The 14,799-nt window shown below is 42.7% G+C and overlaps 1 protein-coding gene across 3 annotated transcripts in view; it reads left to right on the top strand.

Annotated features, from left to right (window-relative positions):
• PARVB (parvin beta) overlaps positions 1–14,799 on the top strand; it is a 112,134-nt gene that overhangs the window by 8,204 nt on the left and 89,131 nt on the right. Inside the window, exon 1 of one of the 3 annotated variants that reach the window (XM_019544324.1) lies at positions 12,130–12,227. The exons of the other annotated variants lie outside the window; for them this stretch is intronic. Coding sequence (XP_019399869.1) covers position 12,227 — 1 coding nt within the window. The 5' untranslated portion in view covers positions 12,130–12,226. Of the gene's footprint in view, positions 1–12,129; positions 12,228–14,799 lie in introns of those variants that run through there. 3 annotated transcript variants of the gene reach the window in all.

Raw genomic sequence — 14,799 nt, 5'->3', positions numbered from 1 at the left:
GGATCAGAACCCTTAGCTGTTCTCAGGTAACATACAGGATGCTGTTCAGGTTATAGCTGTCTTTCATCATCGTCTGTAACAGAGTTTTAACCCACCTTCACTTCTCCCGCCATCACTTGTCTGTCAAATGGGTAACGTTTCTTTACTGAAATGTACTGCAAACCTCTCTTCTTTTGTTCTTGCAAAGTTTTTTTTTCACCTTTCAGAACAGATTGTTGGAAACACTTGAGCAGCAGGTGTCTGACTAAGTAAACCTATTACTGTTGCTATATATAAGGCCTGTGTGGGGGAGTACGTGATAGAAATATACCAGTCTTAATCCCTAAGTGCTACTTCCTGTAATTGAAAGCTTGATTAGGGGTGAGGGAACTGTTGCAGAAAAGAGCAATTTATTATGTATAATGTAATCAATATTAATATGATGCAAAATATTTGATTAATGGAACTCTACCTGACTAATGTTAGGTTTTGATACTTACCTAGGTAGGACAGCATGCACACTAATCCAAGGGAAGTTGAGGATGAAAGACTGATGAAGGAAATGGTATAATCTGAGTCAGTAGCATTTTTTCTCCCAGCTTTCATAGAAATTAGCATCGATTCCCTGTGTTGTGTATGCTGACAGGCAAATCATCACTATTTAACCATCAACAGCAGCAGCAATAGTGGTCCTAATAATAGTATGTCATCATTTTAGTTCAAAGGGCTTTACAAAGGAGGTTAGTATCTTATTTCCATTTTACAGATATGGCAAATGAGGGACAGGAAAGTGGAAAGAATTCACAATACACCTTGTGCAGAGCTGTGGTTAGATCTGGGGTCTCCTGAGTCCCAGTCCAGTCATCTCTGGCTATATTACTGCATGAGTGCTTTATTTCTCTGAGGGGCAACGATATTTTTTTATGATAACTTTTATTGGACCAGCTCTATAGCTGGGATAGTTAGCCAAGCTTGTCTATGCAAAGCATTTTTCAGGGTTAAAATTTCTGGTCACCTAAAGAAGAATGCTTTTGAAAGCTTGTCTAAATTTAGTCCAACTATAGAGTTGGTCAAATGAAAGGTATCACCCAAAAAATCCTTTCCTCTTGCATAATTTATGGTCCATCATCATCAGAACATCATTCTTACTTCTCTGGGTAGCTTACTGTACTTTATACCTCTGGATGGCTTAGTTCTAAGACCTAAATCTTAGCCCATTCCTAATCTGAAACTCTTGGACTCATCTGGATTAAGACTCCCATTTTACTCTGATTCCTGGAGAACATTGCCAGTGGCATAGATCAGCAAAATGCAAAGTGAAAGCTAAGGTGACAGTTTATTAATCCTTTTGAAATTGGATAGGTCACCACTCTCCAGAGGGAGTGACAAGGTTCAGTATTAGGTCTGTTATGCCACCTTTCACCACATGTGCATATGCTGGGCCTGACTTTCCCTTTAAGTCAGGGGTGGGCAAAATGTAGCCTGCGGGCCAGATGTGGCCCTTCAAGCCATACTATCTGGCCTGCAGAGCCCTTAAAAAATTTAGAAAATGAATATTTATCTGCCCCTGGCTGCCTGTCATATGGTCCTCAATGGCTTGCCAAAACTCAGTAAGCGGCCCTCTGCCCAAAATAATTGCTGGCCCTTGCTTTAAGTAGTGCTACTGCAATCAAAGAGCCCTCTTGGAAAATGGTCTGCCTTTAGTTGGATAGATTAGTGGAGATTGACCATTTTGGCAGTTGTGCCAGAAATTAGCCCTGCACTCTGACAGCCAAGTGCCACTCTGATCCTTTTTCCATACCCAAAGCAGGGCTTCATGCTCCCTGCCTAAGATGCTGTTCTTTTTCCTTCTCTGTGCTCCCTGCTTGATCTGGTGCCTTGCTTTTTGCACCCTGCCCTATCTGCCTCCATGTTACCTGTCCCCTCCCTAATCTACCGCATGCCACACACATGTAGGCTGCCTATGCCATTTGTGGCACCTGTGCCACAGGTTGGCCACCCCTGGGCTATGCTGTGGAAGGTGCTCTATAAAAAGTTTCTTGTTTTTATGCTCTGTATCACATGGACTCCAACATGCTGTTGCTCCTTATGCATACAGCAAAATACTGGACTCTACCTCCCAGTGTGTTCATGTGTGAAGGCTTTGTTACTGCTATTGCCTGCAGTTGGTTAGCATTTAGAGGGCTGGAAGGATCACAGGCCACAAAATTCTTCCTAATTTCCAACCTAAATTTCCTCTGCTGCAGTTTGAGGCCATGTGTTCTAGTCCTGGCCTTTAAAGTCATGGAGAGTAATTATCTGGTACCGTCTAGACCATTTTCAAATCCCCCCTCAGTTTCTGTTTTCCAGACTAAATTATCATAGAATCATAAAAGTAGGGTCGGAAGGGACCTTACAGATCTTCAAGTCCGAGCCCCTGCCAGGGCAGGAGAAAGAACTGGGCTCAAATGATCCCAGCTAGGTAGGCATCAAGCCTCTTCTTAAAGACCCCCAGGATAGGAGCCAGCACCACTTCCGTTGGAAGTTGGTTCCAGATCCTAGCTGCCCTAACTGTGAAGTAGTTCTTACGGATGTCTAATCTAAACCTACTCTCCAACAATTTGTGGCTGTTATTCCTTGTTATGCCAGGGGGCGCTAGGGAAAACAAGGTCTCTCCCAAACTCTTCTGGTCCCTAGTGAGTTTATAGACTGTCACCAGGTTCCCCCTTAGCCTTCTCTTGTGAAGGCTGAACAGATCCAGGTCCCGCAGTCTCTCATTGTAGGGTCTGCCCTGTAGTCCCCGGATCATGCGGGTGGCCCTCCTCTGGACCCTCTCAATGTTGTCCACATCCCTCCTGAAGTGGGGCGCACAGAACTGGACACAGTACTCCAGCTGTGGCCTGACCAGCGTTGCATAGAGGGGGAGGATCACCTCCTTGTCCCTGCTAGAGATGCACCTGTGGATGCACAACGAGGTGTGGTTAGCCCTGCCGTGACCTTGCGTTGTCGGCCCATGTTCATCTTGGCGTCAATGATGACTCCAGGATCCTTTTCTGCCTCCGTGCTCTCAAGAAGGGAGTTTCCCATCTTTTAAGTGTGCTGCTGGTTACTACTGCCCAAGTGCAGCGCCCTGCACTTGTCAGTGTTGAAGCGCATCCTGTTTTTGCAAGCCCACCCCTGTAACCTATCCAAGTCTTGCTGCAGTCTTTCCCTCCCTACTAGCGTGCTCACCTCACCCCAAATTTTGTGTCATCAGCAAATTTAAACAGGTTGCTTTTCACCTCGTCGTCCAAATCGCTGATAAAGAGATTGAACAGCGTGGGCCCAAGGACCGAGCCCTGGGGGACTCCGCTGCCCACTTCCCCCCAGGTCGAATATGACCCGTCCACCACCACCCTCTGAGTGCGACCCTTCAGCCAAAAATTAACCCTAGTTCTTAGTTTCAGATAACCCTAGATGTTTATCCCAAGTTCTTGGCATCTGAATACATTACTAATATTACAGGGAACTCCCAGCTGTATTAATCTTTTCGAGATGCACTCAGCCAGCCACCTTTTTTCTGCCTTTTTTTTTGTTACAGGAACCCTTTTCGAACCCCTGTCTAAGAGATATCTTTAGTTTGTAAAGTCAACCAACTCAAGCTATTTTGCACTGGGAAAGCAGAAGGAATCAAGTTCCAGATTCTTGTAGTCCTCATGGTAGCTTTTTCTCTCAGATAGAGTTGATGCAGGCATACTGGTGGCTGCATCTCCCCAATGTGGACAAGTCCAAAATTAGGACCAAACTGATATCTCAACTCAAGTGACTTGGGGGTTGGAGCGTGTTGCTGGAGTAGTGTACAGAGCCCTATTTTCCAGATGTATGCCTGTATTTATGGTTGGAAGCAGAGGGACAGATAACTGCAGTGGGCTGGTGTCTTGTGGCATTTCTTGCCTGACAGGAAACCTCATGAGCGAATCTGTCTCTTACCTCAAACTGCATCTCTGAGATCTGTATGGTTTGACTGAACACATCTCGTGATGTTCTGATGCATTACTTTGTGTGATGTGTCTATTACTGTACATTAATGCAGAACAGTGTCAGTAAGAAAGAGTCTTATTCTGCAAGTCTCATGGTTGAAATTAACCCCATTGGAATCTGCTTGGCTGGGGAAGGGCTATAGGCCTGCAGGACTGAGCCCATAGCTGGTTAGGAGCCTGAAGACGGGGCTGTTTTTGCTTACCTGGTATGGAAGTTCAAACAAGTACCAGCAGTGGCTGCTAACGAAATCTGCCTGAGCCTATACTCCACTCTCCATGTCTAGTGGTTCTGCCTCGCTCCTTTATGGCAGGTGCACTGCCAGATCCAGGGTTGAAATTGCACTACGACTCTTTTGGGGGGTCTGCAGCAGTGGGAGCTGGAAGTAGCCACCGCTGCTGCTGCTTGAGCTGCTTAGAAAGGAGTGGGGTGGGGGCTCTGATCTCCTATGGGGGGGCTCTTGTCCTTTTGGGGGGCTCATCCCCCTTAAGCCCCATTCCCCCCCATATTTTGAATTCTGGCCAGAGCATGAAGCACCCTTGCCTCTCCAAAGGTGGTATGATCCTGCCACCAGGAAGGAGGGTCTTACTGCCATAGAGGGGCTGTGAGCATGCTTGCATGCAGAAGTTTCCTTGTAGATTCTGTAAGCAAGGCCTAAGTCTGTCCTTCAGTGATGTGTGAACTGACTTCTTTGTCAAATATGTGTGAACTGATGATTCTGGACCCCCGCCCTGCTCCTGTTCTGCAGAACCAGGCTTGTAGCAGGAAACAACTTGGAAGGTAGCTCTTCTCATATCATCCTTATCTTATTAGCAAGGTGCTCTTGTGTTCCTTTTATTCCTTGCTTTCTTGCCAGGGTATTTGTGTCTCTCCTTTTTTCTGAACCTTTCTTCTCAGTCAAAAATCTTGCCACAAGGATCTGCAATGACGATTCTGACAAATGATTATAAAGCTCCTTCCCATGGTTGGGGATCCTATTTCACAGCTGAAATACCATTGAAATGCCATTGCCCTGTGAAATGAAACTTCAAGCATAAGAACACATTGGAATAAGTCTTAATGTTTTTTCAACCAATGGGACTGCAGCATGTGTAAAGTAGAGAATATTCTAGGCATTAAATGCCATGCTTTCCTGACCATATGTATATATTAGATGGCATCTCATCTGATTGGGATGTGTCCAGGTCCATGATTTAGTTGAGAATAACAGTGGGGTGGCAGTGGGTTCCTGTGAATAGTGCATTGGGCTGGAAAATGGAAAGTCCTGGTCCTTTCCCTAATCTTCCATGTGTGCGGCATTTTCCTTATTTGACAGCTAAAAGGTGTAATGCTCAGTGCACATTGGAAACTTGCTTGAGAACTATGGTTGAAAAGGCAAGGATTGTATATTATTGCTGTATGCACAGGCAGATATTTCAGGGCCCTGCAAGAGATGTAGATGGCACTTAGTGTTGGAGTTGAAGAGAACTGCACTTGAACTGCATGTAAAGGGTGATGTGTGCGTGCGTGTGTGTGTGTGTATATATATATATACATAAAAATAAAGATGAAATGTACTCTTTTGCACGTCATCTGTTTTAATCTGTGTCTGTTATCACTGCTACTTATGTTTAGTAGAAGAAAGAATGGAGGCAAATTGCTCAATTTGGGGGTGCATAAGGTATTTATACCATATTTGTTCACACGCATCCTCTTTTTAGAAGGCCATAAGAAGGAAAAAACATCTTACCATGGAGTTCAGGTAAGTACCAGAGGTTGAGGTCTCCAGGTGTGGGGGCTGTGCACCAGGGCTGAGGCCTGTGGGCTGTGTGGCAGGGTCTGGTCTGCTCTGGCGCAGTGGGGCTGGGGCTGCAGACCATCCCTGTGTGCAGTCCTGATGTGGTGCATTTGGGGAATGGGGCTCCCCATGGGTCTGGAAATCTGGGTGGGTGGGAAGGGGGAAGGTAGATATCGGGTGTAAATATCATTTACTTGGACTTCAGGAAGGCCTTCAGTATGGTATCTCACCCCATGCTGGTGAACAAATTAAGAGGCTTGGATGATTACACAGTCCGGTGGGTGGCAAATTGGCTAGAGGGTCATACCCAGAGAGTGGTGGTGGGTGGGTTGGTATCGACCTGGAAGGACGTGAGCAGTGAGGTCCCGTAGGACTCGGTCCTTGGACCGATACTCTTCAATGTCTTCGTCAGTGACTTGGATGAGGGAGTGAAGTGTACTCTGTCCAAGTCTGCGGATGATACAAAACTGTGGGAAGAAGTGGACACACCGGAGAGCAGGAAACAACTACAGGCAGATCTGGACAGGTTGGACAAGTGGGCAGAAAACAATAGAATGCAATTTAACAAGGAGAAATGCAAAGTGCTCACCTAGGGAGGAAAAATGTCCAGCACACCTACTGCCTAGGAAATGACTTGCTCAGTAGCATGGAAGCGGAAAGAGTTCTCGGAGTTCTAGTGGACTCTGAGTTGAACATGAGTTGTCAGTGTGATGAAGTCATCGGCAAAGGTAACTGCACTTTGTCATGCATCAGCAGATGCAAGACAAACAGAACCAAGGAGGTGATACTTCCCCTCTACCAGGCACTGGTTAGACCACAGTTGGAATACTGCATGCAGTTTTGGGCGCCACACTTCAAGAGGGATGTGGATACTCTGGAGAATGTCCAGAGAAGGGCCACTCGTATGGTTAAGGGCTTGCAGGCCAAGCCCTACGAGGAGAGACTAGGTCACCTGGACCTCTTCAGCCTCTGCAAGAGAAGGTCGAGAGGCGACCTTGTGGCTGCCTATAAATTCATCATGGGGGCGCAGAAGGGAATCAGTGAGGCTCTGCTCACCAAGGCGCCTCTGGGGGTCACAAGAAATAATGGCCATAAGCTAGCAGAGAGCAGATTTAGACTGGACATTAGGAAGAACTTCACAATTAGAGTGGCCAAAATCTGGAATGGGCTCCCAAGGGAGGTGGTGTTCTTCCCTACCCTGAGGGTCTTTGAGAGATTAGATAGGCACCTGGCTGGGGTCCTATGAACCAAGCACTCTTTTCTGCCTGTGCAAGGGGTTGGACTTGATGATCTATTAGGTCCCTTCCGACCCTAACATCTATGAATCTATAAGATGCTGCTCTTGCCGCACCCTCTCCTACCCCACAAATTTTCAGAGCCATGGGGATTCCTTTTCCTTGCATATAATATGTACTACAATTTTCTTGGTTTTAGGAAAAAAAAAGTGTGGGCATGTTGCTTTTATGGACTGCTAACAGGCTGTGTGGCAATTGATACATGGTGATTCAGGCTGAGCTATTTTTTTCAGTGAGAAATCATACCTATTTATGTGCTCTTTTTATGGATTATAATGTTTCAAGGCTCTTTATTAATATAATTTTATTCAGATGATTCACCAATCAGGTATGTGGGAGTACCAATGGCTTCTTTCAGTACAGCTCTGAATTTTATGTCCCGTGAGGGGGAGTATTGTACAATTAAATGCAGCCACCTAGGCCAAACGTTGGCATGTGATTGATATTTATCTTGCTAATCTTTTCATTCTCTGCAGCAGTCTACAGCTGCTTTCATTATTCTTCAGCCCAGAGAAGTTTCTATGTTATCCTGAGTTTGTGCTTCTAGAACTTGATTAGAAGCTAGTTGGAGTCACTGGGCTTTAGATGTCTTTTACAGTCAACCCTATCAGTGGATCTAAACAGACATAAGATTGTCTAGAAGGCTATATCTGCTGGCCATCTAAACAAAGGGGTTTACAGTTTGACCCTTGGCTGCAGTCTGCCTTGGCCCTAGAAGCTGTGCTGGATTTTTGCACTGCCTTACTTAGCTAGGTTTTGCTTGCTTTTACAGTTAGCTTTTGCCTTAACGGTGCTTATCTCTGCAATGTGACTGCAATCTGTCTGCATGTTGTAGACTAGGAGTTTAGGAAGTCCACTACTGGCAATCCCACAATTCCCTGTTTTGTCTTTTGGCCCTTTTGCACCCCACTTCCTCTCTCGAAAGCCCATACGTAGAGAGAAGGCAGGACAGAGAAACAAGCTGTCCACAAGCCAAATCCTAGAAGAGGTCTGCTTTATGTGATGCAGCAGAATGTGGTGGTTTATTGTTGTTGTTTTTTGGGGGGGCAGGGGGAGGGGGTTTATGGCTATCCCTCAATATGACGATAATGTTTACCGGGGTTGGTGGGGGGTATCTTAAGATAGCTGAAGAGTCTAATCTGTGCTCTGCAAGTTTTTCCACAGATACGACAGGTCCAGAATGTTGTGTGCTTTCCTTCCTCCTTTGCCATTTTTCAGCTTCCTGATGCATCTTACTGGTATTATGTAGATGGGCAAAAGCTCCTTGTTTGGCTTTCTTTGGTTGAAGGTGCTATCAAGGTTGACTTGACAGAGTATAGACATTCCCTGTGTTTTGAGACCTGGAGGCCCAGCTGCTGAACTCCTTTCATAGATAAGATGTGAGGGATCACATGCCAAGCAACTTGAGGCAAGATCAGGCTGAGGAAGATTCTGCTGGTAACAGCCATAGCTTGCTGCTTGACCTACATACATAACTCTTCCATAATGCAGAGTGATTCCATGGTGGAGGAAGAACTGGCTGTGCATATGAACAGGCAGGTATTTATGGAGCTAATAGTATACAACAGATTTTTCCAAGCTTCTTAGGGGTATTTGTATGTCCATGTCCTTTAAAGGGGAATTGGATGCTTAAATACCTTTTAAAATCTAGGCTTGTGTGTGTATGTGTGTATTTGAATGTGTTAACTATCATGTGAAGGGGCAAAAGCCATTGAGAACACTTAATGATTACTTGTTAGGGACATCAGGCAAGTGAAAAATTATGATGCTGGCACATATAAACATGAATGTTGTATCTTTCTCAAGGGGTTCTTGATCATTTTTGCAGTTGCTGGAGCATGTAACCGGAGCTTTTTTGTTTCCCTTGCTCACTTTGTAGTCTTGTCCTACTGTTCCACATAACCAGCATTTCCACATTTGTATTTTAGTGGGTCATGCTCATATGCACAGCAGCAGAGACATCCCTCAGACCCATTGCAGTTATCTTGGTATGCCTCAGAGCCAGCAGGAAGCAGGGAGGACAAAAGCTGGTTATCCCCAGGATTTCCTTTGTGCTGACCTCAGCTCATCAAAGCAATCATGACTTAAGCATTTTTGTTCTCTCTTAAAGTATAATAACCTGCCCTGTTTAGTTAACCCAAATCCATGTCTGTTGGATGCGATTGATGTAACAGTTCTAGTTAGCTGTCATTGTATCAATTTTACAGATACTTTATTCTCCACAGACCCCTCAAAGAACTAATATGCCCTATGTTCTCAGCACCTTCTGATCATTTCATATATCCTTTATCCAGTCTTCATTGCCTTGAGGCCTGCACCGCTCAGTAATACGATCTTTTGGGCTCTTGTGTTAAGAAAGCTCTATCCATCTGTCCCATCACAGTCTTTCAGCAGACAAGGACCCCTGCTGGGAGGCAGCATTGTTTCTCTGGATGGATTTTGTCTTTGAAGTGAGTTAAATACATTAAGTAGTACTAGTAAAGCTTAGTGATTCCCTTAAAGGCAATAGAATATCAAGTGATCAAATAATCTGAATTGTATGCTATGCTTTGCAAAATATGAAAGTTTGTGCTAAAGTTTCCTCTCAGTATATGCTTGTTATTGTTTACTTTCTACCTGTTCAGTAACATGGATGTATTTGTTATTGGCCTTTGCTATCCAGCCTGCTCAGATGTACAACCAAAGGTTGAAACTTCTGGAATCTAAATATCTTAGCTGAAAAACAGTGTGTGTGGACACAAGAAAGTCCCAAAATTTCACATATTCACAGAAGTTTAGGGTTGGGAGGGACCCCATGAAATCATTGGGTCCAGGCCCCTTGCTGTGTGCTGGACAGACTGCTGGGGTCAAATAGGTCCAGCAAGGTGTGCATCCAGTCTCCTTTTGAACATCTCCAAGGTAGGTGCCCACACCACCACTGTCGGAAATCTATTCTACAGTCTGGTCACACAAACTGTAAAGAAGTTTTTCTTTATATCCAGATCATATTACTAAGTCATGCAAGCCTCACAAAACAATGAAAAATGGATAATGAATATACAAAGTGATCAGATACTGCTGAGAACATAGTGCATCAGAATTCTTTTAGAGCAGTGGTGCTCAACCTTTTGGCCTCATGACTCAGATGAGTGATATGGGGCCAGATAACACAGCCAGATTCTAGGTTCAGTGCTGCTGATCTAGCCTGCAGGACCATGTTGTTTGGTCTGTGGGGCACTCCAAGGGTCCAGAAATTTGGCAGCTGGGAAACAGCAATTAAAATTGCCATGCTCCACCACTGCCAAATTTTTGGACCCTTAGGGAGCCCTGTGGGCTGAAAGACGTGGCTCTGTGGGCTGGGGGTTGAGCAGCCTTTTTTTTAGAGGTCTGTACAGAATAAGGTATCTACAGAATTGACAGTGACAGCTGACTAGAACATAGCCTATTGCATCAGTCACATGGGAGTGGTCACAGACATTCCTAATTTGTTCCCAGTTCTGGCTCTTGCTCTAAGAATCAGGGTCACAAGTGCAGGTTTGTGGGGGTTTTTTTGTTTTTAAAGAATTGGGATAAGATGTAATAGTAGTGGAGAAAGGGAGTAGAAGTTTAGTAGCATCTTGTGACCTAGCAGGCAGGGCACTGAACATTTTTGGTTCTACCACTGGCTGGTAAAGTGACCTTAAGCTAAACCATTTTTACCTTTTGATGACTTTCTCCATCTTTAAAAAGAGCTACCTTTTGTAAAGCAGTTTGAGGTCTATGTAAGAGGTATTACTATCAAAAAAACACTTTTTGACACACAATAAATCCTATTTTAAAATGGTTACAAACCATCAAGCTCTTTTGGCTTTAATGAATTCCAGTTTCTCATTAAATGCTGCTTATTTTAAATGGATGGGTCATAATACAAATATGCAGAGAGGAAACTACATTTTTCCATTGAAGTTGCCATGTGTTAGCATTGTAAACTTTTAATTAGCTAAGAAGGTAGCGTATACCAGTTACTCAAGGTGGAGAAATAAACTGGTGTCTGAAATGTGGGAGCTGGTTGAGGAGGAGAACAATTATTGTGCATGTTGTCTGTTTCTTACCATTTTAAATAAAAACAATGTGTGATCCACACATTTTATCATGGATCCATAAAACGTATCTTCTCACTTGGTCTGTTTGACAGATGTATGCATACATATTATATAGGCAGTATTTTATTCAGTAGGATAACTAAGGGGTGATCAACTGGAGAAGCAGCCCCAGGCACTACCTTGTAGAGAGTTGCAAAAATAGCTGTGATCAGAGTGGTGGGTGATTGTACCACTGTGATCAGCATGGTGAGGTTTGGTGCTTGTTTAAAGGCTAGGCTGGGGGGTTCTGAAAAGATCTCTTTAATAATTGGGTCTTATTCTAGGGAACTTATAACACCTTTTGTAGATGAGCTCATTTGCATTTTCACAGACCTGCATGTTGTAAATTAGCTTCTTTTCTACTTTGGATACCATATCATACCAGCAGAGTCCCCCTATGCCTGACAAAGTGTGTTTGTGCCAGAAAGCTTGCAAAGAACTTTTTTCCAACTATTTAGTTGGTCTAACAAAAGATATCACATTTACCCAAAGAACCTTGCCTGCCTGTGTCCTTAGACCATGCTTTTGGTGTAAACTTGAAATAGGAAAGCTGTAACTGAAGCAGAAACACAGTAACTGTCTAATACAACTTAAAACCTTTGGTTGAGTGTTCAGGTGAAGTTTCCAGTCATCTGAAATAATTTGCCTCTCCCTATTCTGGATCACATTTGTACTTCACTGAGGTTATGCCTACTCATTTATTCAAAAACTCTACTAAATGCATTAAATATGGCATTTGCACTGCAAGCATTGGAGGCCTTTGAGAGAAAACCCAAAGGATTTCCTGGCATTTCCAGTTGATGTTTGGGCATCTGCAAGAGTCAGTGACAGTCCAGTGGGCACTTCCTTTTGTGTTTCCAGCATCTGTTATCTTCAACTTGGCCTTCCTGCAGAGTCATTTTGGTGCACCAAAAAAGCTGCTTTCCTTGAATTACAAGTCATAGCTGTAGCCTTCCTACTATATATGTGAAAACGTATATAGAACATAGCACATTTATTAACTCCCAATTCATCAGCTGGAGCGGAGAGTTCTGTTTTCCTGCTGCTATCTGGGTTTATCTGCCATTTCTCTTTTCATCAGTGAGTTCTATTTCTTGTATTTTTTTCTCAGTGCGTTCAGAAAAATATAAAAGTATTAGACATTGAATGTAAATAATTTTGACCTTTACTCATAGTATAGAATGTTGTTATTGAAACCTTTTTTAAGATAAAAGGAAGAACACAGTTAATCAGGTCAAAGCAGACGCAACTACAGACAGAATGTTTCATCTGTGTACCTGCTGAATCACATGAAGAAATAGTTATCCTCCAAGCTGGGTAGAGCAAACATCACTTATTATAGGGTTTACTGTTTGAGTGCTTGTACTGACTTTAATAGGAACTACTTATTGTAACAAGCTCCAAGGCTGGTAATCTTTTCAGGACTGGATCTTTGTTAGAGGCCAGCTTTTAAAGTCTACAAGGGCTAGCAGATTTAATTGCCAATTTATATTTTTAAATTAATGCACGGTGAAAGAGCTTTGAATTGTATGGACTGAGTCAAAACTCTGAGACCTTGGTTCTAGCTGTTGCTAACTTGTTGCAAAATGTTGGTAACTGGCTGATTCTTATTGGACAAGTCACTTTGGTGACTTAAATATTTTCAGACTTCAGTGGTCAATGTTTGACATCACAAAAGATGGCCTGATTTCTTCTGGAGGTGCTGAGCACTTAAAACCCAATGAGAGTTCTGGGTACGCAACACATGAAAATCAAGCTGCTTATTTCATTGCCTTATTTAGGTGCCCCAAATTTGCCTTCAGTCCCTCTCCATCTATTTTCCTTAAAACAGAGTTAATCTTTTACAGTTGCTAATCTTTAATAAATGTTAATTCATGATGGTCTATCTCTTGGAACATTCCTTTATGGTAGGAATATAGAACAGTCCCAAATGCTGTTATGGTCTTTATAAGACACACTGCAGGTCACTACAGGGTTTGCTGAACTGTATTTAAAGTAATGCTTATGCTTCTCAGATATACAGCATGTTGGAGATTACATGCTTTTCTGAGGAAGGGGTATGGGTATTGCCCCAAGCAAGTATTTGGAAGGATGATCTAACAAAAACATTCATTCATAAGGCAATCTGCTTGCTAGCTCAGAAAGATGGTAATTCAATGAGTAAGTTGATTTAGTGTCTTGAAGGAAAGAAGCTTTACTGTTAATTGTATTATGTTAGCACCTAGGAACCCAATCTACACGCACTACTGATTCACTTTTGTTTTCTTTTATCTTTTTTGATGTTTAAATTCTAGAAATGGACTAAAGAACTTTCCTTTTACTTGGGAAATATTCTTATTTAGTAGCAAAGAGTGAGTAAGCAAGTTGCAAATTTCCTTAGACGGTATCTAACTCTTAGAGATGGTAAGAATTCAAGACCCGCCAAGAGGTGCTGGCAAGAAGCAGGAAATCTAAAACTGAAGTTCCATATCCTGGAAGCAATTAATACAGGATATTGGGAGAACGTTTTTGACCTATATTCTCTTGTTCTTTGCCAAGCTGTAGTTTAATACATTTCTGTTGGAGGGCCCAGATATACACAAAAAAGATTAGCTGTTCTGCAGAGGATTTACTTGTAGCAGTGATCAACATCCCTAGCAAAGTGCCACAGCATACGAGAATTAAATATGTGCCAAGCCAGGCAGATGGGGGCGTGGTGACTGGTGCCTTTTCAATGAAGAAAGATCTCATTTCTCTCTCTCCTTTGTTTTGGAGAAGAGGCAGACTGTTCTGATGGAGAAACCATTCATAAATTGATGTATGCACATGGTTTTTACTATGCTATGTATTTCAGTGGTTGTTTGCTTTCTATACCTAAAAATCTGAGCACAAAGTGTTGGCCAAAAGTATAGATGAGGGGGAAATAAATGTGCTGCAAATCTGATTTTATTTGTAGATCATAAATTAATTGCTTCACACCCCCAAGATTTTTTAAAAAGTCCAACTTTTCCCCCTTGTAGAATACTTTTTTCCTTTTTGTATCCAGCTCTTATGAATTATTTTAATAATTCCTGAACCAAACAGAGTAAGACCAGAATCCATGGATAATTGCTGCTGAAGTGAATGCTGGCTTGGTCTTTTGGTAGCTGGGAGGCTTAAGGGGAATCTGAATCTGTAACAGAGGAACAAGATGCATGATTTATTTAAATACAGTCGCTCAAATCACTGTCTTTTATGCCCACACAGTTGGAGATAAGATCTTACTTTGTCTGCTATTGTAACAGGCCAGATTTATCCTTAGGGAATCTTAAATTATTTCAACAGTTATTATGCAAGGGATAGTCTTCAAGTATAACATTTGGCCAACTACAGTGTTGTGGTTATTGCTTCAGCTGTAGCTGTCAAACCAAGATAATCTATCTGCTTCTGAGTGCCAAAGGACTTAACCTTTTATTTACATTGTTTCTCTGTCATTAATTGTTTACTGCCAGTGTACCATTATAGTGAAGTTGCAAACAGCTCAGTGGTCTAAGGTAGTGGTCTCCAAACTTTTTTGATCACGTACCCCTATCAGTAAAAAATTTTTGAGCACGCACCCCCAATATATGTATTGTGCTAATATATTATGTACATTATAAAACATGCACAAAAAATAAAAATTAATAACATAAAT

This window comes from Crocodylus porosus, unplaced genomic scaffold (genome assembly GCF_001723895.1).
Source record: "Crocodylus porosus isolate Cpor-Errol unplaced genomic scaffold, CroPor_comp1, whole genome shotgun sequence".
NCBI classification, from domain to species: Eukaryota; Metazoa; Chordata; order Crocodylia; family Crocodylidae; genus Crocodylus; species Crocodylus porosus.
This window is presented reverse-complemented; position numbering and strand designations above follow the sequence as displayed.